At 46.8% G+C, this 25,588-nt stretch overlaps 1 protein-coding gene across 1 annotated transcript in view; it reads right to left on the bottom strand.

The window, feature by feature from the left end:
• Positions 1-25,588, bottom strand: part of CCDC33 (coiled-coil domain containing 33) — a 171,835-nt gene that overhangs the window by 60,649 nt on the left and 85,598 nt on the right. Inside the window, exons 14-15 of the mRNA XM_063926453.1 lie at positions 13,644-13,798; positions 13,518-13,566 (exon numbers count right to left, since the gene is read on the bottom strand). Of these exons, the coding sequence (XP_063782523.1) occupies positions 13,518-13,566; positions 13,644-13,798 (204 nt within the window). The remainder of the gene's footprint in view (positions 1-13,517; positions 13,567-13,643; positions 13,799-25,588) is intronic.

Below are 25,588 nucleotides of genomic sequence, written 5' to 3'. Positions count from 1 at the left end.
CAGCAGGGCACACATAGAGGAAGCCCAGCAGCTGGTGCAATAACTTTTTTTTTTTTTTTTGGGGGGGGGTCTGGCGCAGTGTGCATGATGTGTGCAGCTGGATGGCAGAGGAGCTACAAAGAAGAGCAGGCAGCACAAGTCAAAAAAAAAAGATACGGGTGGGCTGGAGCCAGGGAGACATGAAGGCTGGAGATGCAGAGACAGATCAGATTAGTTTGTCCTGGGTAGAAATAAAAGCCTACAGTAGCTTGATTGGATTGAGATCAGCTGTCTGGGATTCATTAAACTGTATTATTATTGCAGTATTACGCATTATGAACTAATGGCAATTTATGAATTACAAGAAACAAAATACTTTCTGCTGCACAACATCTGCATTAAGGCAGCAGTGATCATTTCTTAGTATAATGAAGCAACTCTGAGGACTTAACAGCACAGAAATGCAAGTTTTAATTTCCAAGGCTCATTAACAGTAATTAAGGGTAGGAAAGACTTAAAGCAATATATCCTCAACTACCATGATTATTATCTTATATATATATATTTGATATATATATCAAATCATATGTATGTATGTATGTATGTATGTATGTATGTATGTATGTATGTATGCAGGGGCGGATCCAGAACAAAATGACAGGGGGGGCACCATGACAGAGGAAATGAGGGGGAGGTACTTTACAGCGCACATAAGACGCATGTGCTCCAGAAAAGTGGGTGTGGACTTGCAACAATAGGTGTGGCTTCAAAGAGAATGCCATATCCATGAGGCAGTGGGTGACGCCACAGAATGTGACATGGCGAGGTTGTTCATGACATAGTGGATAACGGGGAGAGTTAGTGGGTGACAGGGAGAGGCAGACAGGAGGGAGAAGTGATGGGGAGAAATAGTGGGAGACATAAAGGCAGTGGGTGACCGGGAGAATGTGACGGGGAGAGGCAGTGGGTGATGTCAAGTAGAGAGTAAAAGGCAATGGGTGACAGGAGAGAAAAGTGATGGGGAGAGATAGTTGGAGACAGAAAGGCAGTAGGTGACAGGCAGTGGGATCTATATATGGGACACCGGTCTAGATGGGAATGGGGCAGAGAGATGGTGGTGGGAGGGGAAAACACTAGGCTGTAGAAGGGGGTATACTAATCTGAATGAGGGGATGTTCTTGCTGAGGGGCAGTGAGATGGGGGCAGGGGGCTGTGAGAGGGGAGACACAGGGCAGGCAGGGTGGTAGATACTGGGATAAGGGAGTTAGTGAGATGGTGGGGGACACTGGGCTGGATTGGGGGGCCCAGGGCACTATGAATGGGGAGGCACTTGGCAGGATGGGAAGGGGGCAGTGAAAGGGGTAACACTGGCCTAATGAGGAGGGATCAGTATGTCTAGAGTCACTGGGGGGTTCTAGATGGGAGAGCAGTGAGATGGGAACAGTGGGCTGGTTGGGGAGGGAAGGAGAAACATTGGGCTGGCAGGATGGGAGATACTGGGGCTGGGGGCAGTAATGGTGGGGGCACCAGGCTGGAGAAGGGGGCAGACACTGAGAGAGCATTGGCCTGCTGCTGTTTCTGTCTGGCCCTGCACATGCGAGTGCAGCACCGCACACTCACTCAGTAGCCCTTCCCCAGTGTCCCTGCACCCTACCTGCTTCCTCGGTCCCCAGCTCAGCTCAATCACCCCTGCACAGCGTGGCAGTGCAGGGATCTGTCTCCTGTGGCGGGTCCGGCTTGCTCCATCAGGCGGCAGCTTGCGGCGGCATTGGCGGCTCTCACTCCCCCACTCCCCCGCAATCATCGTTCCGCGGAGACCCGCGTCCCCCGTGTACTAGTGCAGCCAGGGAGAGGGTGACACTAAAGCTCAGCCGGCGAATCAGAATGCAGGAGGCGGAGCTGGGCTGATCATGTAGCAACAGGAGGGAGGGACTGACAGCCGGCAGCCTCATTGTGCAGTGCAGCTTTGAAAAAAAGCACCTCCTAAATGACAGGGGGGACACGTGCCTTGGTGCCCTCCCCCTGAATCCGCGTATGTATGTATGTATGTATGTATGTATGTATATATGTTCCAGCATAACTCTGGAATGCCTGGAGCAATTTACACCAAACTTGGTAAACATATGCCTTACAATCTGGAAAGAAATACTGTGGGGTTAGACACACCTAGCACTCCTAGGGGTGGGGGTGGGAAGGGGGTGACATGTAAAAATCCATAGTTTTTGGTATAACTCTGGAATGCCTGGAGCAATTTACACAGAGGCACCCATGGATAGGGGCAGAGGCACCCACACGTAAGGGCAGAGGCACCCACAGGTAGGGGCAGAGCCACACACGGGGAGGGACAGAGGCACCCATGTGTAAGGGCAGAGGCACCCACGTGTAAGGGCAGAGGCAAACATGGGTAGGGGCAGAGGCACCCACAGGTAAGGATAGGCACCGATGATGGTGTTGAAGTGCAATGTATTGCAAAATCAATTTGCTATACCTGCATACAGAATTGGACAGGCCCACAGGGGTACAGTGGAACCCCCCGGTGGGCCTCACTGTCGGTTGGCCCACCTCCTCCTCTAGGGATCAGGTTCCAGACTGTGCACTTGAATTATACATTATTCATAGGTTACCTTATACTGCACTGAACTATGGTGTTGTTACGCACACCACTGCTAACAGGAGTATACCGGTGTATGAACAGAGAGGGAAGCAAAGCAAACGAACTCACAGACAGTATAACATAACATACACAGGAGGTGATGGAATAACTAATAAACACAAAGTGAACGGAGAAGCCCAAAGGCTCAGGAATTTGGTGTCTCCCTAGTGTCAGGAATGCTCAGATGGAATAGAGCGGACAATGAAGCGATGTGTAGTGATTTAACATGTGGAGCACCTGAAATGATGTTGCTAAGAGCAACAGAAAAAACCCCAAAGGGTTACCAACGGGTGTGGGAATAAACTCCTTGGTCAGAGATAGAAATATAGACACAAGGAGAGTATCCACAATCCTAACCCCCACTTGCAGGGCACAGGTTCAGCTTACTGCCACTAAACTGACACCTGGACGCCCTGCACAGTGAGGGAGGATTAAGCAAGCAGGTCTGAGAGTACAGCCGCAAACCTACTGGGTTCACAGAATAGCAAAAGAACCCCAGCAGGTCAAACAACTGACTCCAGTCTTACTGCTAGGTCCGGATTGGCAGAATGAAGTACCGAATCCCAAGGCCTATTCGCAGTAAGCAACAAGTAAATACAAAGTCACACTGTACTAGCTAACTCTCTGGAACTGACTAACAAACAAAGATTCAGCAGCATTTGCCTAGCCTGAGAGGATGGTTTATATAGCAGGTGCTGTCCACGCCCCACTCAGACCTCACAGACTGTGAGCACAAAACCAGCGCCGGATGCCCTGCCGTGCACAGAGCCTGTAACCACTACACAGTAAAAACCCAGACCGGAGTATCAGCTGCGCTCAGGTTACTTCGCTAACACTTGCCTCCCGGTTGCCATGGCAACGTGGCAGCACAGAGCAGGAGATCCTAACAGTACCCCCCCTCTGACGAGGGGTCAAAGAACCCCTACCTGGGTTTATCGGGGAACTGCGAGAAGAAAGAGCGTATCAGTCTGGGGGCATGAAGATCACAACTGCGCACCCACGACCGCTCCTCCGGGCCATACCCCTTCCAGTGCACCAAAAATGACAGCTGACCCCGAACCATCTTGGAGTCAAGAACCCTTTCAACCACAAACTCCCTCTGACCCCGTATCAGAAGAGGAGAAGGTCTTCCACTGGAAGAAGGATTACTAACCGCCAGTTTTAAAAGGGAACAATGAAATGTTTTATTGATACCCAATGAACGGGGCAGATCTAACTGAAATGCCACCGGATTGATAACCCTGGTGATCTTATAAGGGCCGATGAACCGGGGGCCAAGCTTATGAGATGGCTGTCTCAACTTCAAATTCTTGGTGGACAACCAGACGAAGTCTCCTAATTTGAAGCTGCAGGGTCTACTCCGCTTATCAAAAACCCTTTTGGTCACTAACTGTCACAGACACAAGGGCTTTCTTCACTTTCCTCCAAATACCCCTAAGGACCGAAACAACAGAGGAACCACCAGGCGTGGAATCCAGGGGGTCAAAAGAATTGGCCTTAGGATGATGCCCATACACACAAAGGAAGGGAGAGATCCCTGTAGCAGAGTGAGCCGCGTTGTTATAGGCAAACTCCGCCATGGACAGATGAGCAACCCAGTCAGTATGACACTTGGAGACATAACACCTGAGGAACTGCTCCAAGGACTGGTTCACCCTCTCAGTCTGCCCATTAGACTGTGGATGGTAGCCTGACGACAAGCTCACAGAAATCTGGAGATCAGAACAAAATGCCCTCCAGAATTTGGCCACAAACTGGGATCCACGGTCAGAGACCACATCAAGTGGCAACCCGTGGAGGCGCACAACATGCTGCATAAATAACTCAGACAGGTGTCTGGCCGATGGCAACCCAACCAGTGGAACGAAATGCGCCATCTTCGAAAACCTGTCAACGACAACCCAAATGGCTGTCATCCCCGAGGATTTGGGCAAGATCCATGGAAATGTGGGTCCATGGCTTAGACGGAATAGAGAGTGGATGTAATGGGCCGACAGGAACCCCTCTAGGAGTTTTATTTCGGGCACAAACGTCACATGCCCGAACCCACTGATCCACATCCCTAGCCACCGAGGGCCACCACACCGCCCTAGACAGCAACTCCCGAGTTCTGGCAATACCCGGATGCCCTGCCGACCTCTTGGCATGGAATTCCAGGAACACCGCTGTCTTAACCTAGGAGGCACAAACAAGAGACCTACCGGAAGGTCTGGAGGAGCCTGCTCCTGTGCTCTAAGGACTAATGACAAGAGGTCCTGGGTAATGCCCACTTTAATACATGATGGGGACACAATGGGCAATGGCTCCTCGGTGGTCTCTTGAACTGGAGCAAAACTCCGCGAGAGCGCATCAGCCTTGATGTTTTTTGACCCAGGGCGATATGTTATCAAAAAATTAAAGCGAGCAAAAAACAAAGCCCATCGTGCCTGCCTGGCATTGAGCCGCTTCGCTGACTCTAAATATGCCAGATTCTTATGGTCGGTGAGAATTGAGACCACAAACTTAGCCCCCTCAAGCCAGTGTCTCCACTCCCCGAGTGCATCCTTTATAGCCAACAATTCCCGGTTACCCACATCATAATTCATCATAATTCATCTCGGCAGACGAAATTTTACGGGAAAAGTAAGCACAGGGATGAAGGCGATTATCAGACACCCCCATCTGAGAGAGCACTGCCCCAATACCTATCTCAGAGGCATCCACTTCTACCACAAAAGGACGCTCTGGATCTGGGTGTCGCAGCACCTTGGCCGAGACAAATGCCCTTTTGAGACGGGCAAAGGCCGCTTTGGCCTCACAAGACCAGTGAGCAACATCCGCCCCTTTCTTAGCGAGTGCCACCAAGGGGGCCTCTATAGACGAAAATCCAGCGATAAACCGTCTATAAAAATTCGCAAAGCCCAGAAAACGCTGAAGCGCCTTCAAACTAGTGGGCTGCACCCAATCCAGGACTGCCTGTACCTTAGAACCCTCCATTTGGAAACCTTCTGAGGAGATAATATACCCTAGAAATGCGATTTGCTGGACTTCAAACTCGCACTTCTCCAGCTTCGCCCCAAGCTGGTGGTCTCTGAGTTTCTGGAGGACTAAGCGTACATGCTTCCGATGTTCCTCCAGGGAATGAGAGAAGATTAGGATGTCATCTAGATAAACAACTAAGAATCTATCCAAATATTCCCTGAGCACATCGTTCATGAATTCCTGGAAGACTGCCGGGGCATTAGAGAGCCCAAAAGGCATCACCAAATATTCATAATGCCCTGAGTGGGTATTAAAGGCAGTCTTCCATTCACCCCCTCTCTTATTCGGATTAGATTGTAAGCACCGCGTAGGTCAATCTTAGAAAAAATGGTGGCAGTACGAAGCTGGTCAAACAAAAGCGAAATGAGAGGCAGTGGGTACGAGTTTTTAATCGTGATACGGTTCAATTCCCTGAAGTCGATGCAGGGTCGCAACGAACCGTCCTTTTTACCCACGAAAAAGAATCCCGACCCAACTGGGGACTGTGAGGGTCTGATAAATCCCTTAGCCAAGTTCTCCTGAATGTACTCTGCCATAGCCTGAGTCTCAGGACGTGACAGGGAGTACAACCTGCTCTTGGGAAGCTTAGCATCCGGCAACAAATCAATGGCACAGTCATAGGGGCGATGGGGAGGTAGTACCTCCGCAACTTTTTTGGAGAACACATCCGCAAAATCTGCATAACATCCTGGCAATCCTGGCAAACTTAGCTGCGAGAGCCTGACTGGAAGGCTCAAGCAACTCCTGAAACAATCACTACCCCAACTAAGAATCTCCCCAGAGACCCAGTCAAATTGAGGGTTATAGGCCCTTAACCAGGGTAACCCCAAAACCAATGGGGCAAAAGAACAGACAGTCACATAAAAAGACAATTTTTCAGAGTGTGTGGCTCCAATAAACAAAGAAATTTGGCTGGTGCAGGAGGTAATTTTACCCTGGGACAATGGTTCCCCGTTTAACCCACAGATCTCAATCTCTGATGCCAAAGGTACTGAGGGAACAGAGTGTTCCAGGGCGAATTGACGGTCCATGAAAACCCCATCGGCCCCACTGTCAACAAAGGCCTCAGTCTTGACAGTTTGACCGAGGATCTCCAAAGTCACCGGAATGAGAAAAGTCTTTTTAGGAAATTCTGACTTCTGGCCTGACAGGATATTTCCCATCACCCTCAGGCCCTGAAGTTTTCCGGTTTTTCTGGGCATGATACTACAACATGACCTTTATTCCCACAGTACAAACACAAACCCTGCTGTCTCCTCCGCGTCTTCTCACGCGAGGAGAGGCGGGTAGCCCCAATCTGCATAGGCTCCTCGGAATATTCCTCAGAGTCTGAGGTTCCCTTGGGAAAAAAGGAAACTGCGGTCTCCCTTTCAAGCCTACGCTCTCTCAGCCGTCTATCCACCCAGATGGATAACTGCATGAGCTGATCTAAGCTATCAGGCGAGGGATATTGTACCAGTTGGTCCTTTATCTGGTCAGAAAGGCCCCTTCGGTACTGGTTTCTCAGGGCTGGGTCATTCCACTGGGTATCATGAGCCAACCTCCGAAACTCCGTACTATAAACCTCAGCTGGCCGTCGCCCTTGCTTAAGAATCGTAATCTGAGCCTCGGCTGAAGCCATCTTGTCAGGGTCATCATACAAAATGCCCAGTGCCGTAAAAAAAGCATCAACACTTTTAAGCGACAGACAGTCAGGCTGTAACCCATATGCCCAGACCTGTGGGTCTCCTTGTAGCAAGGAAATCACCATGCCCACCCGCTGAATCTCCGACCCAGAAGACTGGGGCCTAAGCCTGAAATATAGCTTACAGCTCTCCTTGAAACAAAAGAACTGCGAGCGATCTCCAGAAAAACGATCCGGGAGATTTACTTTCGGCTCCTTAACCCCCGAACTTGCCGCTGCTGCTGCGGGAGCTCCGCTAGCGGCCTGCGGGGTGTTCATTTTAATGGACATCTCATTAAATTGTCGAGTCAGGACCTGCACCTGATCGACCACCTGTTGCAAAGTATTTTGAGGGGTATGCTCCATATTCCCACAAAATTTCAACAGGAGTATGGCTGCTGAATATGTTACGCACACCAGTGCTAACAGGAGTATACCGGTGTATGAACAGAGAGGGAAGCAAAGCAAACGAACTCACAGACAGTATAACATAACATACACAGGAGGTGATGGAATAACTAATAAACACAAAGTGAACGGAGAAGCCCAAAGGCTCAGGAATTTGGTGTCTCCCTAGTGTCAGGAATGCTCAGATGGAATAGACCGGACAATGAAGCGATGTGTAGTGATTTAACATGTGGAGCACCTGAAATGATGTTGCTAAGAGCAACAGAAAAAACCCCAAAGGGTTACCAACGGGTGTGGGAATAAACTCCTTGGTCAGAGATAGAAATATAGACACAAGGAGAGTATCCACAATCCTAACCCCCACTTGCAGGGCACAGGTTCAGCTTAATGCCACTAAACTGACACCTGGACGCCCTGCACAGTGAGGGAGGATTAAGCAAGCAGGTCTGAGAGTACAGCCGCAAACCTGCTGGGTTCACAGAATAGCAAAAGAACCCCAGCAGGTCAAACAACTGACTCCAGTCTTACTGCTAGGTCCGGATTGGCAGAATGAAGTACCGAATCCCAAGGCCTATTCGCAGTAAGCAACAAGTAAATACAAAGTCACACTGTACTAGCTAACTCTCTGGAACTGACTAACAAACAAAGATTCAGCAGCATTTGCCTAGCCTGAGAGGATGGTTTATATAGCAGGTGCTGTCCACGCCCCACTCAGACTTCACAGACTGTGAGCACAAAACCAGCGCCGGATTCCCTGCCGTGCACAGAGCCTGTAACCACTACACAGTAAAAACCCGGACCGGAGTATCAGCTGCGCTCAGGTTACTTCGCTAACACTTGCCTCCCGGTTGCCATGGCGACGTGGCAGCACAGAGCAGGAGATTCTAACAGGTGTACTCACTACAGTGCATTGCTGTTATTAGTCTGGTACATTATCATGCATGCACCATCAGTATTTACTATATATATTTATTAAGGGTCCCAGACCATACACTCTCTAATGGTTAGCCAAGCCTCTTCGGCAACAGGCAACATCCCCTCTGGAGACTGGCCACACCCCTAAACATGGGCCCCTACCACTGCATTTCCCCGGTGGGCCCTTCATGCCCCAGTCCGCATAGTTAAATGTAAATTGTCTATTTTCATTTTGTGGGTTCAACAGATGTAAAACTCCAATAAACGCCTGGAAATACCCATTGCCCCATAAGTAAAGAAAAGGACAAATGCCATAATCTATTTGTCACATATTTATAGTATTTAACTGTAGTATTTAAGCACCAGGGCCGGTTATAGGGGGAAGGGGGAGGATGATCCCGACTGTCAGAAGAATGCGGCAGTGCCGCCACATCTATTCCCACTCCTGGGTGTCCACGACACACATGGAGTGTTAATAGAACCTGTGGCAAGCGCAGCGAGCCACCGAGCGGATGGTCTTTTGTCCTCAGAGTTGGTCTTTTGTGGATGGTCTTTTGTCCGCAGAGTTGGTCTTTTGTGGATGGTCTTTTGTCCTCAGAGTTGGTCTTTTGTGGATGGTCTTTTGTCCTCAGAGTTCAGTGTTGAAACACTTTAGAATCAACCACAGGGAAGTCACAGAATGATGAAAAATAGCTGCACATCCAGGGCTGCTTCTAGACAATTGGTCTTCCAGTGAAAACAATAAAAAGCTTCTCCCTACCCGCATAGACATTGTAAAAATAAAATACTTGCGTGTGCCCAAAAAGGGAATGTGGACTTGCTGTAGGGTGCATGGACTTGCGGGAAAAGACTACCTTACACCGACACAATAGTGCCCCTTACATCCTATTATGCCTTACACAGTAATGCCCCGCCGTGGTCCCGGCACTGTTGCGCTGTTCGCACTTGTTAGGGCCTCCTTTACCTTTCCAAAATGGCCATTTTTGGTGGGACATTTTCAACAGTATTTCATGCTAACAGCCAGACCACATGGCAAATTGTCTGAAAGAGACAGTGGCCATTGTGGCAGGCGCCCTGTGCAATTGCACCCCTGTGCACATCCAAGTGAATGAGAGAAAGATGCTGGTGAGGTATAGGAGTGTGTAAATTGCAGTTGGGTGAAACCCCATATTTGATATCATTTATGTTTACATAGTGTGTGTACTTTACCCACTATTTGTCTATATGATTTATTTAACCTACGTTGGTAAAGCCATGTGCATTACAAAGGGCTGTTCTCCCAGAGAATGAGGATTACCACATGGTTTCCTGCACATGAGATATGATTGGCTAAAGCTGGGTATACACTATGCGCTGTGTGTACCCAGCGACAGCACGCACAATGGGAGTGAAGCTGGCATCTGCAAGGACATACGCATTTGCCGATGCTGGCTGCTATGGAGCAATGGTGGGAGCCATGCTGCCGCACTCGCTAACGACATCATCTGTCAGCCCTGCATGTGGGGCCGACGAAGGATGTTGCTGACAACCCGTGGGAGCATGCAATGTAAGTGACATAATGGGTACACACTAGACGTTGTGCCCGATATGTCGGTTTGATCTGCTGGATCAGATTGTCTAGTGTGTACCCAGCTTAAGAGTTGCTGCCATAAAAATCGCCCACTGATTGGTTGAGAGAGGAGTGACTCAGTGTGGGTGCACATTAGAACGATGGGCAATTGGTTCGATGGTCGAGATGATTTCCCTTGATCCCGGAGTATTCCCGATTGCCTGTACACACAAGCTCAATATAATGAATGACGCAGCATGGCCAACCAGATGTCGTACCATGCGCTCCTCAGAAATGCGCAATCATAGGTACACATTGCACGATGTAGACGATCTGTCGGGCTGATACGGAAATCGCACCTGACTTGTACCCATCCTTAGTCAATCATCTCTCAAGTGCAGAAAACCATGTAGGAAGCGTCAAGCACTGTATGTATGTACAGTACATACATTGCTTGCAAGTCTGCTGGTTCAGGAAACCGGTTTGATGTTTTTGTAAAGACCCCTGGATGCCTACTGGGAAGAGGACTGCCCTTCACCATGGAATAGTCGTAAGTATACAGTATGAGTGCGGGTGAGTGTGAAATAAAGGAGTGATATAATAAAACATTCAGTGTGTGTGTCTTTTTTAAGTATTACTTTTATAATGGGACTACAGGTGCCAGCGAGCCCATACTGCCCAGGCATGCTAGCACTTGTTGTTCTCCAAGAGCCAGCATGCGGGGCAGGCTTGCTGGGACCTGTAGTTCCACAGTAACTGACAATATTTTTCCTATTTTTAACATAATGAACTCCACACTCACCTTCACCATGGGTGTGGAGCATAGCCCCTGGCTTCAGTCCAGCTTGGGGTATACTCGGGTGGGGGGACCCACTTTCCAAGGAATTCCTGGCCTGGGGTGACTAGTTGGGGGCAGTCTAATGTTTTGGCAGGGGATCCTGTCAAGCATGGGCCCCTGCTATGACATTTTTCCTCTTGCTGGTTAAGCTAGGTGCTGGTTACTGGAAATACAGAGGACCCCTTCATACTTTTTCCCCTGTATTTCCAGAACCAGCTCATAGGTCCAAGGGAGTCATTTCGAGTTGATCGATAGCTGCTTTCGTTCGCTGCGCAGTGATCAGGCAAAAAATTGGCACTTCTGCGCATGCGTATGTGGCACAATGCGCACGCGAGTCGTATTATTACAACGAACGATGTCGTTTCACACAAGGTCTAGCGAAGCTTTTCAGTCGCACTGCTGGCCGCTGAGTAATTGACAGGAAGTGGGCGTTTCTGGGTGTCAACTGACCGTTTTCAGGGAGTGTTCGGAAAAACGCAGGCATGCCAGGAAAAACGCAGGCGTGGCTGGGCAAACTCAGGGCGTGTTTGTGACGTCAAAACAGGAACTGAATAATCTGAAGTGATCGCAAGCGCTGAGTAGGTTTTGAGCTACTATGAAACTGCACTAAATTATTTTGTAGCCGATCTGCGATCCCTTCGTTCGCACTTCTGCTAAGCTAAAATACACTCCCAGTGGGAGGCGGCATTGCGTTTGCACGGCTGCTAAAAACAGCTAGCGAGCGAACAACTCAGAATGACCCCCAAGTCTGGTTATGCTTTTGTGGGGGAGGAAACCATTTTTCTCTATTTTTTTTAAAACATTTACTCACACTGTAACAGACAGAAGCACTGCACAGATCACACTGGTCTGTGCAGTGCTTCTGCAGAAAGGTAATTTCACAGGCAGATCTATTGTCCCAATACAACTGAACTCGCACGTGCCTAAACACAAATGCATAGACCATACAAAAACACAAAAATAAGAAATAAGAAGCTTAGTAAATCCGTGTTTGATCGAGAAAAGCTGAATCGCAACACAGCGATGCCCATCATGTTCATTCTTGACCCAGCACAAATCCCCTTTTACACTCGCAGTGAAAGGTCATTCCCGGGAATGTGTCCCGGTATATGTGCCGGGACACATTCTCGGGAATGACCCTTTCACATTAGCGGGCCGACCCGGCATATTGCTGGGTCGGTGACGTCACCGCTGACTCTAGCGGAGGCGGTGCTTGGAGATAATCTTCTCCAAGCACCGCCTCCTCCTATGCAGAGAATGGGTGCCGGGTCGCCTTGACCCGGTATACCCGTTCACACTGCACAGCTTCCCGGGACGGTCCCGGATTCAACCCAGGTCAAGACCTGGGTTGAAATCCCGGGATGCTCGTCCCGGGAAATTGTCCCTGTACCCATTCACACTCACAAAAATCCCGGGATGATGCGTGTTCACGTGCAATATCCCGGGATTTTTCTGCGAGTGTAAAGGGGTATTGTGACTAAGCACACTGGGTGCTGCCCACCTTAGTGACAACACTGCTTACCACTACACATTATTACAAATGGTAAATGCACCTGTATCATGTTTAGTAAATTCCTTTAAAACGCTAGCATTGTTTAGGACACCGCCATTACAATACATACTTACCATTCCCATTTTAATGTGATAAATTATAAAAGCGAAATGTTTTTAACATCTTAATGTATCTTTTACACTAGACAAACTATTAGCAGATAAATGTATTATGCATTTAGGACTGGCTTTAATAATGGTGGTTAGCATGGATCGTAGGAGGTTCATTCAAATTATGGGGTTTACAGGATCAATTAGGGGGCTGTATTATATGCTAAGCAATTAGGCCTTTCGTCAACATGTTATTTTCAACACCCAGTGGATATCCGTGCAGACACAGGGAGAACTTATAAACTCCACGCAATTAGAACCAAACTCAACCCAGCAGTGTGATACTGCACTGCTAACCACTGTGCCAACATGCTCTTTACAGTAGTATACTGTATTTGTAGCCTGGTCATTTCACTGCAATTAGCAGCCTTGGGAATTATGGGGCAGATATATTAAGCCTGGAGAAGTGATAAGTGCAAGGTAATAGCACCAGCCAATCAGCTCCAATAAGTTAACTGACAGTTAGGAGCCGATTGGCTGGTGTGTTATCACCGTGCACTTATCACCGCTTTATCACCTCTCCAGGCTTAATAAATCTGTCCCATTTGGTGTGTATATTACAGAAATTGTTAAAACATTCATTTCTATGCAGACAAGTAGTTTTACTTACCATGGTTGTACTTGATATACTGTAGGTTCTCTACGATCTACTTTTTAAAATAAATCTGACATATATTTCAATACCAGAAAGATATAAAGTACACCAAATTAGACAGCTATGGCGAAATACCACATTTTAATGTTTTATTTTATTGTAAGGATCTGAGAATATCATCATTTACATATTTAAATATAACACAAATACGTATAAGCATTGGTTTGTACTCACCTGTTCCTGATGCTCCATCACAGGGTCCACAGGAGGTTCCCCATTATTACTACAAAGAGAGATCAGAGCTGGGCTCAGGTGCTCATAGCAGGGCATCACACTAGGGTCCTACAGGTAACATCTTACCTCAGGTATTTTGTAGACAGCTTAGTGTTGGCTTGTTTCTGAAGCCCCACTGCATGTGTTGAATTTTGCTCTTTTGGTGTCTGTTGGATCCATGGGTCAGGCAGGATATCCGCCAGAGCATTGTAGGGGGGAAATAAAGGCCCATCTTTTTGCAGCTAAAATAAATAGCAGTGATACCTCCTAAGATTAGTGCAGAAACATACCCTATCACATAATGTACAATAAAAATAAAGTAACAAAATAAAAACACTAATGTGTTTGCTACTTACGGAGGAAGAGTACGGTCTATAAAAACTATCCATTCATGAAAGATAGAACGTCCTCCGGACTTATGTAATATGCTAACATAAGCCAGTTCCTATACACTTAAGTAGCTTTGCTATATGCATATTGCCAGATATGTGTGCTCCGTGTCATATGTTTGTGAAAGCCTACACTAGCAAGAGATGGCTGCATGTCTAGTTGTGTATGTCCAGCTGTAAAGTGTAAACACTATACCACTAAAGACCATATACACCTATACTATTCACAGAATGCAGTGGGTTGTATGACAAATACAACCAATGATCATAGCATAGCTGTGCTCCCAGCCCTACTCTAAAGAAAGATAACAGCACCCAGTATCCTAGAGAGATAACTGTTGCACCCAAACACACACCCTCCTCCCTTTACCCAAATAGCAACCACAGCTTCACATCTATCGTCCTACTTACCTTTTGTAATGCAGCCAGTATGGATAAGAATCACAGCCAACAGGCTTGAGGGCAGAATTAGGAGCACCTTCTTCTCTCCTCCCTGTTTATATATTTATTTATGCTCAGATTCCTTTATTACAGTACTTGGCTCTGACTTGGTTAGATATACCGGTTTCTCCTCCCTAATCCCTTCATCTAAACACTTATGTGGCCCCTTTACTTACTGTAGCATCACTTCCTCTCCCCCAGAGCTATCCCATTTACCCTGCCTTCCTATATTTTACTTTCATTTCTCCTTACACACTATCACCTTAATTCTCCTTGGACATGTCGCTAGGCATGCAGGTTGTCACAACAATAAATCTCCCTGGGAACTGTCACTAAGAGGAAGAGGGCAGGGCATTACACACTGCAGCTTGGAAAATGTATCATGCACAGTTACATGTGCTGTACATACGTATCTTTCCCATGGATAGAAAAAGAGTGAGGAGTGGTTTAACAAGATTTATTATCCTTATAACAAAACTTTATATCAAACAAGGGCCCAGATTTATCAAGCCTTGGAGAGTGATAAATGGCACGGTGCTAAAGTACCAACCAATCAGCTCCTGTCATTTTTCGAACACAGCCTGTAATATGGAAGTTAGGAGGTGATTGGCTGATACTTTATCACCATGCTAATTATCACTCTCCAAGGCTTGATAAATGGGGGCCTAGAGGAGATACACAGAAAATAACAGCAAAATGATTTCCAATACTTACAGCAACACTTTAATTCCAGCAAAAAGAAGCACTATATAAACAGATAGATATACTCTAATTATAAGGAGTATTTCACATTTCCTATCTGCAACATTCATAGCAGAAGGGAGTTAATTATGTGCTACAACTTAATTAATCTGCAGATTTGCATTTTACAGGAAGGGGGGTACTCACGGAGCGATAATCTAAGCAATCTGACCAGATTGCTTAGATTTTAAGCATGATCGCTCCGTGTGTACCCCACCCCCCACGCTGGTGCTAGATTGGCCTGCAGCCCCCCCCCCGTCTCCCCCCGCACGCTCAGCACAAATCGCGCTGTGCTGAGTGGCGGGAGAGATGTGTGGATCGCTTTAGCACACATCTTTCCCATATCTGCCCGTGAATACGGGCCTGAAGAGGCTAAAAGCCAGATACTGCCGGATCTATACTAACGTCGGGATGTACTAAAGTAAAAATGTGTCCAAAACTAAAAAAAAAAACTGCCATTTTCAGAGTTTTGGCTACATCTGCCATACTGTATGTAACAAGCTTTAGAAAGCTTGGACTAGGTAGGCAACGGCATCTGTAGATGGCATTGCCTAATACTAGCCTGTGGGATTCTTATCAATTCTCTGCATCATCATGGGAATGTGCAGAAGGACTCTGGTGTCATAAGCTCGGAAGTTCTTGTATTGCAAAGGAAAGCGCTTATCCGGAGAGCTGTCCTTTGTGAGTTTAATATCAATTCTCGGTATATACCTGCTTTAGTAACGCTGGTATGTACCCGGTAAATGTTAGGATGTATCACATCTAAAATGCAGTGCGTAGTACATCCCACCCTAAGTGCACTGAAAAAACTGCCCCAATATTAAGGGGGAGATGTACTAAGCAGTGAAAAGAGTGGAGAAGTGAGCCAGTGGAGAAGTTTCCCATGGCAGTCAATCAGCTGCTCTGGATAATTTTATACAGGTTGAGTATCCCATATCCAAATATCCGAAATACGGAATATTCTGAAATACGGACTTTTTTGAGCGAGAGTGAGATAGTGAAACCTTTGTTTTCTGATGGCTCAATGTACACAAACTTTGTTTAATACACACAGTTATTAAAATTATTGTATTAAATGACCTTCAGGCTGTGTGTATAAGGTGTATATCAAACATAAATGAATTGTGTGAATGTAGACACACTTTGTTTAATGCACAAAGTTATAAAAAATATTGGCTAAAATTACCTTCAGGCTATGTGTATAAGGTGTATATGAAACATTAATGCATTCTGTGCTTAGATTTAGGTCCCATCACCATGATATCTCCTTATGGTATGCAGTTATTCCAAAATACGGAAAAATCCGATATCCAAAATGCCTCTGGTCCCAAGCATTTTGGATAAGGGAGACTCAACCTGTAGTATGCAAATTATAAATGTTACTTCAGTGCTGATTGGTTACCATGGGCAACCTCTCCACTCTTTTCACTGCTTAGTACATCGTCCCTTAAGTCTAGAAGTAAATAGCTAGAATCTGCTTTGGGCAAAATCTCCACTTTTGTAAACTCATAATATTGTAATATACCCCTTACAGGGAGATATTACACACGGAGATATCCGTTCTTAAAATCTAAGCAATCTGACTAGATTGCTTAGATTTTAAGCACGGATCCTGGTGTGTAAGACCCACAGCGATAGCGATGCGCGGCCCCGTGCGTTGCTATCGCCAGTGCTAGATTGGCTAGATCACCCGCTGGGTGAAATGAGCGGCCTCCCATCCCCCCCTTGCTCAGCACACATCGCGCTGTGCTGAGCGTGGGGAAAGATGTGTGCTGAGTGGTCTGTGACAGATCGCTCAGCACACATCTCTAAGGTAATAAGAAAGTGTGTACTGGCCTTTACAGTATAATATGGATCCAGCTTTTTCTCACACCCCAATTTATATCATTACAGTGATATTTTTCATATGTGAACTAATAATTCCATGTATGAAACTTAACAGGTGGTGGAGGCACTGCACAGTGTAGCAATCTGGGGGCAGCTTCTTCAACACTAAAGCAAGGCATGCACGCTACAATTATCTGGCTGATCTGCCCAGTATCCGCTGTTTGCCTGGAGAATTGTATGGCGTATGCGGTCGAGCGATTCAATATGTCAGGCATGTCCGTATGATGCAATATTTTCTAGGTTGAAAGTCAGCCACAGTGGATGCCCTGCTGCAGCCAACCGACAGACATTTTCCCTGTTCCTTCACAGGGGAGGAGCGCAGAGATCAGGTGCCATACACTGTGAGCGATCTCACAGTATATGGCCATGGTATCTGTAGGGTTTTAGGCTGTCAGATATAATGTCTGTCGGTCTGACAGGCATTTTATCTGCTCGTGTATGCCCAGCTTGGGTTGGGGCCGCGTTACCGGCGACTGGGATCACAGAGGTTAGCATCCAGACACCAGGATCCTGGGTGCAGAATATCGGTGGTGGGGGCGAGTGCAACGAAGCCCCTTGCGGGCTCTCTGCGCTCGTCACAGGTTCTATTCCCATTCTATTGGTGTCGTGGACGCCCACGAGTGGGAATAGTCCCTTCTAGTCGGCATGCCAACTGTCTGTATTTTCAGTGTTCGGGATGCAGGGGGAGGTTATGTGACAGTTGGTCACATAACTACATCCCCCCCAGCTTAACACAGAAGTTCTCAAACAGTAAGTGCTGGAAAGTCCACCTTTAAGGTCCATGCTGAAGAAATTAGCTATTACACTGGGGAATATTACATGCTACTTTAGATAGTGTGTATTGATATTTACTTTTACTTGCTGAAGAATATACAGTACTGCTGCTGTCATTCTTGTCAATTAAGCAAAAAGCACTGAGCTCTTGTGATGTCTGGATCAGAACGTCAGTAAAAGCTGCAGCACAGCACATGCATTGCCGTTATTCATGCTCAGGATGAAGCCTAATCAGGTTTGGAATTTAGTCCATGTCAGAATACAAGAAGTCTTATGTTATTTTACAAATGATTACAAATATTTTGTATCGTCTTTTGGTTTGTATATATACAATATGCTAAAACTGGGCCTTCGTTTTGTTCCAGGTAATATTCCAATGTGAACATCTCAATTACCCATTGTTATAACTGCAGTCCCAGTTTTTACCACTAGGTGGACATTGAAACCACACAATGTAGTGTCAAGAAATAGGGTGTTGGCTTTTCAGTGTATACTGTAGGCCTGTAGAAAGCAAACTCTCCATCATGGCTTAGTCATTAGGAGTCGGACACATATAGTACTTCACTTTATAACACAATCTCTACTGACAATGGCATTCTGTACATAAGAGGGAGGAGACAGACTCAGGAGAGTTTCTACTTGGTTAAATCTTAATAGTTTTTTTGTGGGTTTTTTTGCACTGCAGAAGAATGTAAATGTAATAACAAAAGTTCCTATTTAATTTTTTTTATTATTATTTCAACTAAACAAATCATGGGATTTATATTTAAATATAAGATGCTGGTCCGCACAATGCAGTTTCTTGCACACTATTTAACAGAAGCAGTCTTCTGAGCTGTGCAATATACATCACTTGCGCTGATGCTACAGTCTAGGCAAAGACTGCACATGTATCACCAGTAAAACATTTGGCAGACAGAGGCTTCATAACATAACTCTGAATAAATCATTAAAACAACATGGTCTGTTTCTATTAAACATAACATCACATGTTGAATGAAAAAACATGGCAATAGAATGAGAAATATTATTTTAATGGACTTAAATAAAAGCCAGTGCTTATAATAATACAAGTATTGTAAAACAGGATTGATAGAGGAGGTGTGTCTGTTATCTGTTGTACTCCACACCCATGTCTAGATACTTTATCATGTCCCCTTTCATTTGTAACGATCTTTTCCTTCTTTCCCACAGGTACTGTGATGAAAAACAGCAACGCCAATACAGATCATCAGCTGTACAGGGAAGTTGCAGGACATCTAGGAAAGGGGAAAAGGTGACAATGACTTGATGGTGCAGCTTTCCCATGCTTATCTGATGGTTAGCTGCTTCTGTGCAGCTGCGGACACCCAGAAGTGTGCGCATGATCACTGACTGCTTCTGTGCATGTGTAAAGGCCCATACACACTGGGCGATTTTGAGCTGAATGCGGCTCACTTCTGGTGTGTTGAGCTGCTTTCAGCTCAAAGCCGCCCAGTGTGTATGCCCCGGTGATGAGCGCTGATGCACGATCCCGCTTCATCGCTGGCAGCCGTCATTCATCTACTGGTATTACCAGGAGATGAACGGCAGGGTGAGCGGCTTTCCATAGCGTCCTACTATGGAAAGCTGCTTACCCCCGCTGCCATCGCTGGGCAGGGGGGAAAAGCTCTCAGTGTGTATGGACCTTAACACCCCGGGGTTGGTGGGTATGTCAAAGTGGTTGAGAGAGGTATCTCAGGTGTTGGGTGGCTATGTGACAGATCTTTCCCTTGAAATGTTCCCTGGGGTTCACTACGGCTGGCCGGCGGTCGGGCTCCCGGCGACCAACATCCCGGCGCCGGGAGCCCGACCGCCGGCTTACCGACAGCTTGGCGAGCGCAAATGAGCCCCTTGCGGGCTCGCTGCGCTCGCCACGCTACGGGCACGGTGGCGCGCTACGCGCGCCACACTAATTTATTCTCCCTCTATGGGGGTCGTGGACCCCCACGAGGGAAAATAAGTGTCGGTATGCCGGCTGTCGGGCTCCCGGCACCGGTATACTGAGCGCCGGGAGCCCGACCGCCGGCAAACAGAAGACCACCCGTTCCCTGTGCCTTGTTTTGTAGTACCTTTCTCAGAGAAGTAGGATAGATTGATACGGTCCCGCACGTCGCCATCGCCCGCTCAGATCTTTTGCACATGCAGACAAGATCTAGTTAGATCGCCTAGTATGTGCATAAAAAACACTGGTAAACAACACAGGTCGCTCAGTACACATCGCTGTGTGTATAGCAATGTGTACTGAGCAATCTGTGCTAACCTAGATCGCTTAGCACACAGGACAAGTCGCCCTGTGTGTATGGGGCATTACTTAGTAGTAAGTAAGGGTTTCTTGGTTTCACTTGCATAAATGTCTCTTTCTCTTCCACGCTCATTAATATATCTCCCAGCAGTGTTTAAGGATGAAGTGGTTGTCTTAGCTATTCTCAAAACAGGGGCTGATTTGTAAGATGTTGCACTGTAAGATCTTACAGATGTTGCAGTATTATGCTGCCTGTTCACTTTACACTGCACAGTGTGTAACAAATTGGATACTTGGACTAAGTACTTGGGCCCTTATTTATCAATAATTGATATATTCCACTGTGAGTGATAAATTGCACCAGCCAATCAGCTACTAACTTCCACGTCACAGTCTGGGTTTGAAAAATGACAGGAGCGGATTGGCTGGTGCACTTTATCACTCACAGTGAAATTTATCACTCGTTGATAAATAAGGGCATTGGTTTGCCCGTGTTTTTGTGACAATAGCAGTCTCTGTGTACTCACTCAGAACTCTGTAGTAGAGGTGTTCACTAGCTGGACCTGTTTCAGCAGTTCCTTGCTGCACAAGATGGCTGTGGCGTCCGCACCTTTCAATAGTGTCTCACACTCACTCACCCGGCTCTCTGCTTCCCGGTAGCACCCCCCTGTTTCTGCTCTGCAGCACTATTCTCACCACCCAGTGTGACCATGCTGCTGGCATCTGTTACTCAGCTCCCGCTCTGCTCCTTACTCAGCGTGTCCAGCCAGTGGCGTAACTACTGCCCCCGCAGCCCTCGCGGTGGCTTGGGGGCGAGGGGCTTCGGGGGCGCCACTGATTTAGTGCAGATTGACATGCGGACAAGCGTCTAATAAAGGAAGTGCCGGTCGTGAGCTCTGATTGGCTCACGAACCGGCACTTCCTTTAACAGACCCGCCGGAGACCCAGGAGGGACACGGGAGAGGCGCGCGCTGTGCCCTCTGTGTCCCTCCATCACAAAGGAGCAGGGGGGGGGGGAGAGCGGGGGAGCGCAGCACTGGGGGAGCATATGTGGCAGTCACTGAGGGGGCATATGTGTCACTGGGGGCACGTGAGTACCTGGCACTGTGGGGGATTATCTGGCACTGGGGGCATATGTGGCACTGGGGGGGTATATTTGGCACTGGGGGCATATGTGGCAGGCACTGAGGGGGCATATGTGGCACTGGGGGCACATGAGTACCTGGCACTGTGGGGGAATATCTGGCACTGGGGGCATATGTGGCACTGGGGGGGGGGGGGGTATATTTGGCACTGGGGGCATATGTGGCAGGCACTGAGGGGGCATATGTGGCACTGGGGGCACGTGAGTACCTGGCACTGTGGGGAATATCTGGCACTGGGGGCATATGTGGCACTGGGGGGGTATATTTAGAACTGGGGGCATATGTGGCAGGCACTGAGGGGGCATATGTGGCACTGGGGGCACGTGAGTACCTGGCACTGTGGGGGAATATCTGGCACTGGGGGCATATGTGGCACTGGGGGGGTATATTTGGCACTGGGGGAATATGTGGCAGGCACTGAGGGGGCATACGTGGCACTGGGGGCACGTGAGTACCTGGCACTGTGGGGGAATATCTGGCACTGGGGGCATATGTGGCACTGGGGGGGTATATTTGGCACTGGGGGCATATGTGGCAGGCACTGAGGGGGCATATGTGGCACTGGGGGCACGTGAGTACCTGGAACTGTGGGGGAATACCTGGCACTGGGTGCATATGTGGCACTGGGAGCACGGCCCAATCAACAAGCACTACCCCCTAGCAACGAGCATGACACCCAGTGCATGAAACCCCTGGCAACGAGCATGACACCCTGAGCATGAAAATCCCTGGCACCGTGCATGGAACCAAGAGCATGAAACCCCTGGCAACGAGCAGGTAATTTAAAAGTAATTAGAAGCCTTACTGTAGAACTTAATGTGTAATGGGCATTACAGTGTGTGGCATAATGATTCACGGACATTGCGGTGTGTGTCATAATGTGTCACAGGCATTACGATGTGTGGCATACTATATCACGGGCATTGTGGTATGTGGTATAATGTCTCAGGGGCATTGCAGTGTGGCATAATGTATAACGGGCATTGCAGTGTGTGGCATAGGGTATAACGGGCATTGCGGTATGTGTCACAGGCATTACGGTGTATGGTATACTATATCACGGGCATTGTGATATGTGGTATAATGTCTCAGGGTCATTGCAGTGTGTGGCATAATGTATCATGGACATTGCGGTGTGTGTCATAATGTGTCAGGCATTACGGTGTGTTGTTTACTATATCACAGGCATTGTGGTATGTGGTATAATGTCTCAGGGTCATTGCGGTGTGTGTCATAATGTGTCACAGACATTGTATGTGCTATAATGTATCAGGGGCATTGCAGTGTGTAGCATAATGTATAACGGGCATTGCGATTCCTGTCATAATGTGTCACAGGCATTACGGTGTGTGGCATAATGTGTTGGGGGCATTACGGTGTGTGCATATTGTGTCATGTGCATTATTGTGTGTGGCATAATGTCTAAGGGCCATTGCAGTATGTGGCATAAAAAATGACAAATAATGTAAGGGGCATGAATCAGGATTATTTTTCTTTCCTGTGGTGGCCAACGTCTGGGCGTGCAGGTTGCAAAACGGGGGTATAAGGTAGTCTTTTCCTGCGATGCCACGCCCCTTTATGTGAAGCCACACCCATTTCAACAAAGCCACGCCTCCTGTTTGTTCCTTTACTAGTGCCAATTATGGGGGATATGGGGGGGGGGGGGGGGGGGACGTCGCCAAAGAATTTTTTGGCTTGGGGGAGAAAAATTTCTAGTTACACCACTGTGTCCAGCACTTCCAATTACCTACATCAGGCTCCACCTTCATCTTCACACAAGGCTCCTTTGCTCCCAGACTGCCTTGACCAATCAAAGACAGCAGACATTGTAAGTAAACTTTTAAAGGGGCGCACAGCCGCACACACCACTTTCCGGGGTGCCACACAGCACGTTGCCACACAGCACGTCCCTGATGCACACAGTATAAATATCAATGGTTATACCATTGAATGGCAAAGATTCAACAAAACACTTACTTCCTGTTTTGAAAATGAGTACATTAACCCACCCAGTTATGTGAGGAAAAGGCAGATCTCTATCCGGGCCACATGCCTCCCTTGTTAGAGGTAGGCTATGGGCCAACCAAGGTAGAAGCCTGGCTCTCAAACGGGCATAATCATCATCACAAAATTGTAAAAAAAAAAACGGTTGTCACCCCTTTTTCTAATTTTTTTTGTTGCAGCCTCATTCATCAAAGGCTAGAACGAAAGAGATACTGTATGACTCATGCCTCCTTGTTACAGCCTGCTGCAATCATTTCCACACTCCCCATACTAAAGTGTATGGAGTGTGCAAACTCCCAAAAATGCATTATTTTCGGAATTTGTTAGTGAAACTGTTCACTATCCTGATATGGCGTACAGTTTCCCCAATGTCCTAACAAGCTGCCTGCAGATTGTGTAACAGCATGTGTAGCGCCGGGATCTATTTACATACATAACTGCTGTGCTGTGTTTTGTGCGGCTTAGCTTCACCGCCGTGCCACCAGCCTCCAGTGATTGCTCGCCTTGGCCCCGTCTCCTCCTGCTGTGCTGCTGGACTGGTCCCCTTATTGCCACCTGTGCTGCGTGTGCGGCTTGCTCCAGCTCCCTTCGGCTTTCCCCCTGCCTTCCTCTGTCCCAGACTCTCCCGTACTCCCCGGGGCACATTTTAATAAAAACCACAAGTGTCATCAGGAGTGATATATGTATACAGTATATGTATACAGTATATATATATATATATATATATATATATATATATATATACTGTTTTCTGCGCTGGGAATAGTTAGGCTGCAACCCAAAAGTGGTCACCTGCTAGTAGGGATCAAATAGTAAAGATAATAGACAAAGTACATCCGGTGCGCCAATGTAGATAATAATAATAATAATAATAATAATATGAAATAATATCTTTCTACAGTACCCTTTAGTATTTAAAATACCAATAATAAAATTATTGAAAAAAAGTTTATTCATATAAATAAACAAAGTGGTGTAAAACTTTTACATGAAGAATAACACTGTACATACAATGCGATAAATTTATATATATATATGGTAACCTGCTAATTCCCTAGGGGTTTGATGTTATACACCTCACCCCTTGGTGTAAGCTCTATGAGCTCACACCCGAGAGGTATGTTAAATACTAAAGGGTACTCTAGAAAGATATTCTTTCATATTATTATTATCTTCATTGGCGCACCTGAGATACTTTGTCTATTATATATAAGGTGAGCAGTGACCGGAAGTGCTCGCTGCAGGAAGGCGGCCGGAGGGACCTGGGACCCGCTGACACAAACAATGTACCGTAAGTTAACTATTGTTGCACTGCTTTGTCTGAAGAAGGGGAGAAGTCCCCGATACGTCACCCTAATAAAGCACACCCTGCGGGGTCTTTATGCACTATTACTTCTGGTTACAAGTCTCTGAGTGCCGCCTGATATATGGACTGCAAGTGTATCGTGGGGTTGCAACCCATAGGAGGGCACCAGAGCTAGTAATTGATTAGACAGGAGTGCCGGAGCAAATTGATATATATATATATATATATATATATATATACATATATATATATATACATATATATATATATATATATATATATATATATAGTATATATTCCTATTTACTCCCTTGTTCTGGTGCTGCACAGACTGCTCCCTCACTTCACTTTCAGGTGCTATGCATGCGCAGCATGAGAAACACACAGAAGACAAGTGTAAGTGATGCGGTTGCAGAGGGGAAATGTATCACTTTCCGAAACACTGTCTTCTCAAAAATAGATTTTATTATGGGGCATAATGATTAGTAAAAACATTGTGAAAGAATACAATGAGAATTGAAATCTAAAAATTCTCATTGCACAATTTTTTCATGATGAATAAGTTCTGTATGTGACACAAAAAGACTGAAGACCAGATTTGCAATGGTGTATTAGCATCATACATAGGGGTCTATTCATGAAGAAGTGAAAACAGTGGAGAAATTCACAAGTGGAGAAGTTGCCCATGGCAACCAATCAGCATCTCCCTTACATTTTATAAAATGTACTTGATAAAGGCTTCCTTCAAAGCTGATTGGTTGCCATGGGCAACTTCTCTACTGGTCCTTTTCTACACTCTTTTCACTGCTTCATGAATAGCACCCATAGTGTGTATAGTCACTTTAGAAAAGCCTGGTTTATGATATACTCCGAAAGTAGTTCCATTGTAAAATACTTTACTTCCTGAGGATAGTGTCCACATTAGATACATGACCAGGTGCTCCACGCCATTTGTAGTCCAGAGTTCAATGGATATGGGGCCTAATTCAGACCTGATCGCACCTCTGCAAAAACGCAGAGGTCTGCGATCAGATAGCCGCCGCCCATAGAGAGTGAAAACCTGCCCCGTGCAAGTGTGCGAG

The sequence above is a fragment of the Pseudophryne corroboree genome, chromosome 6 (genome assembly GCF_028390025.1).
Source record: "Pseudophryne corroboree isolate aPseCor3 chromosome 6, aPseCor3.hap2, whole genome shotgun sequence".
NCBI lineage: Eukaryota > Metazoa > Chordata > Amphibia > Anura > Myobatrachidae > Pseudophryne > Pseudophryne corroboree.
The sequence above is the reverse complement of the archived record's forward strand: the minus strand, read 5'-3'. Positions and strand labels throughout refer to the sequence as shown.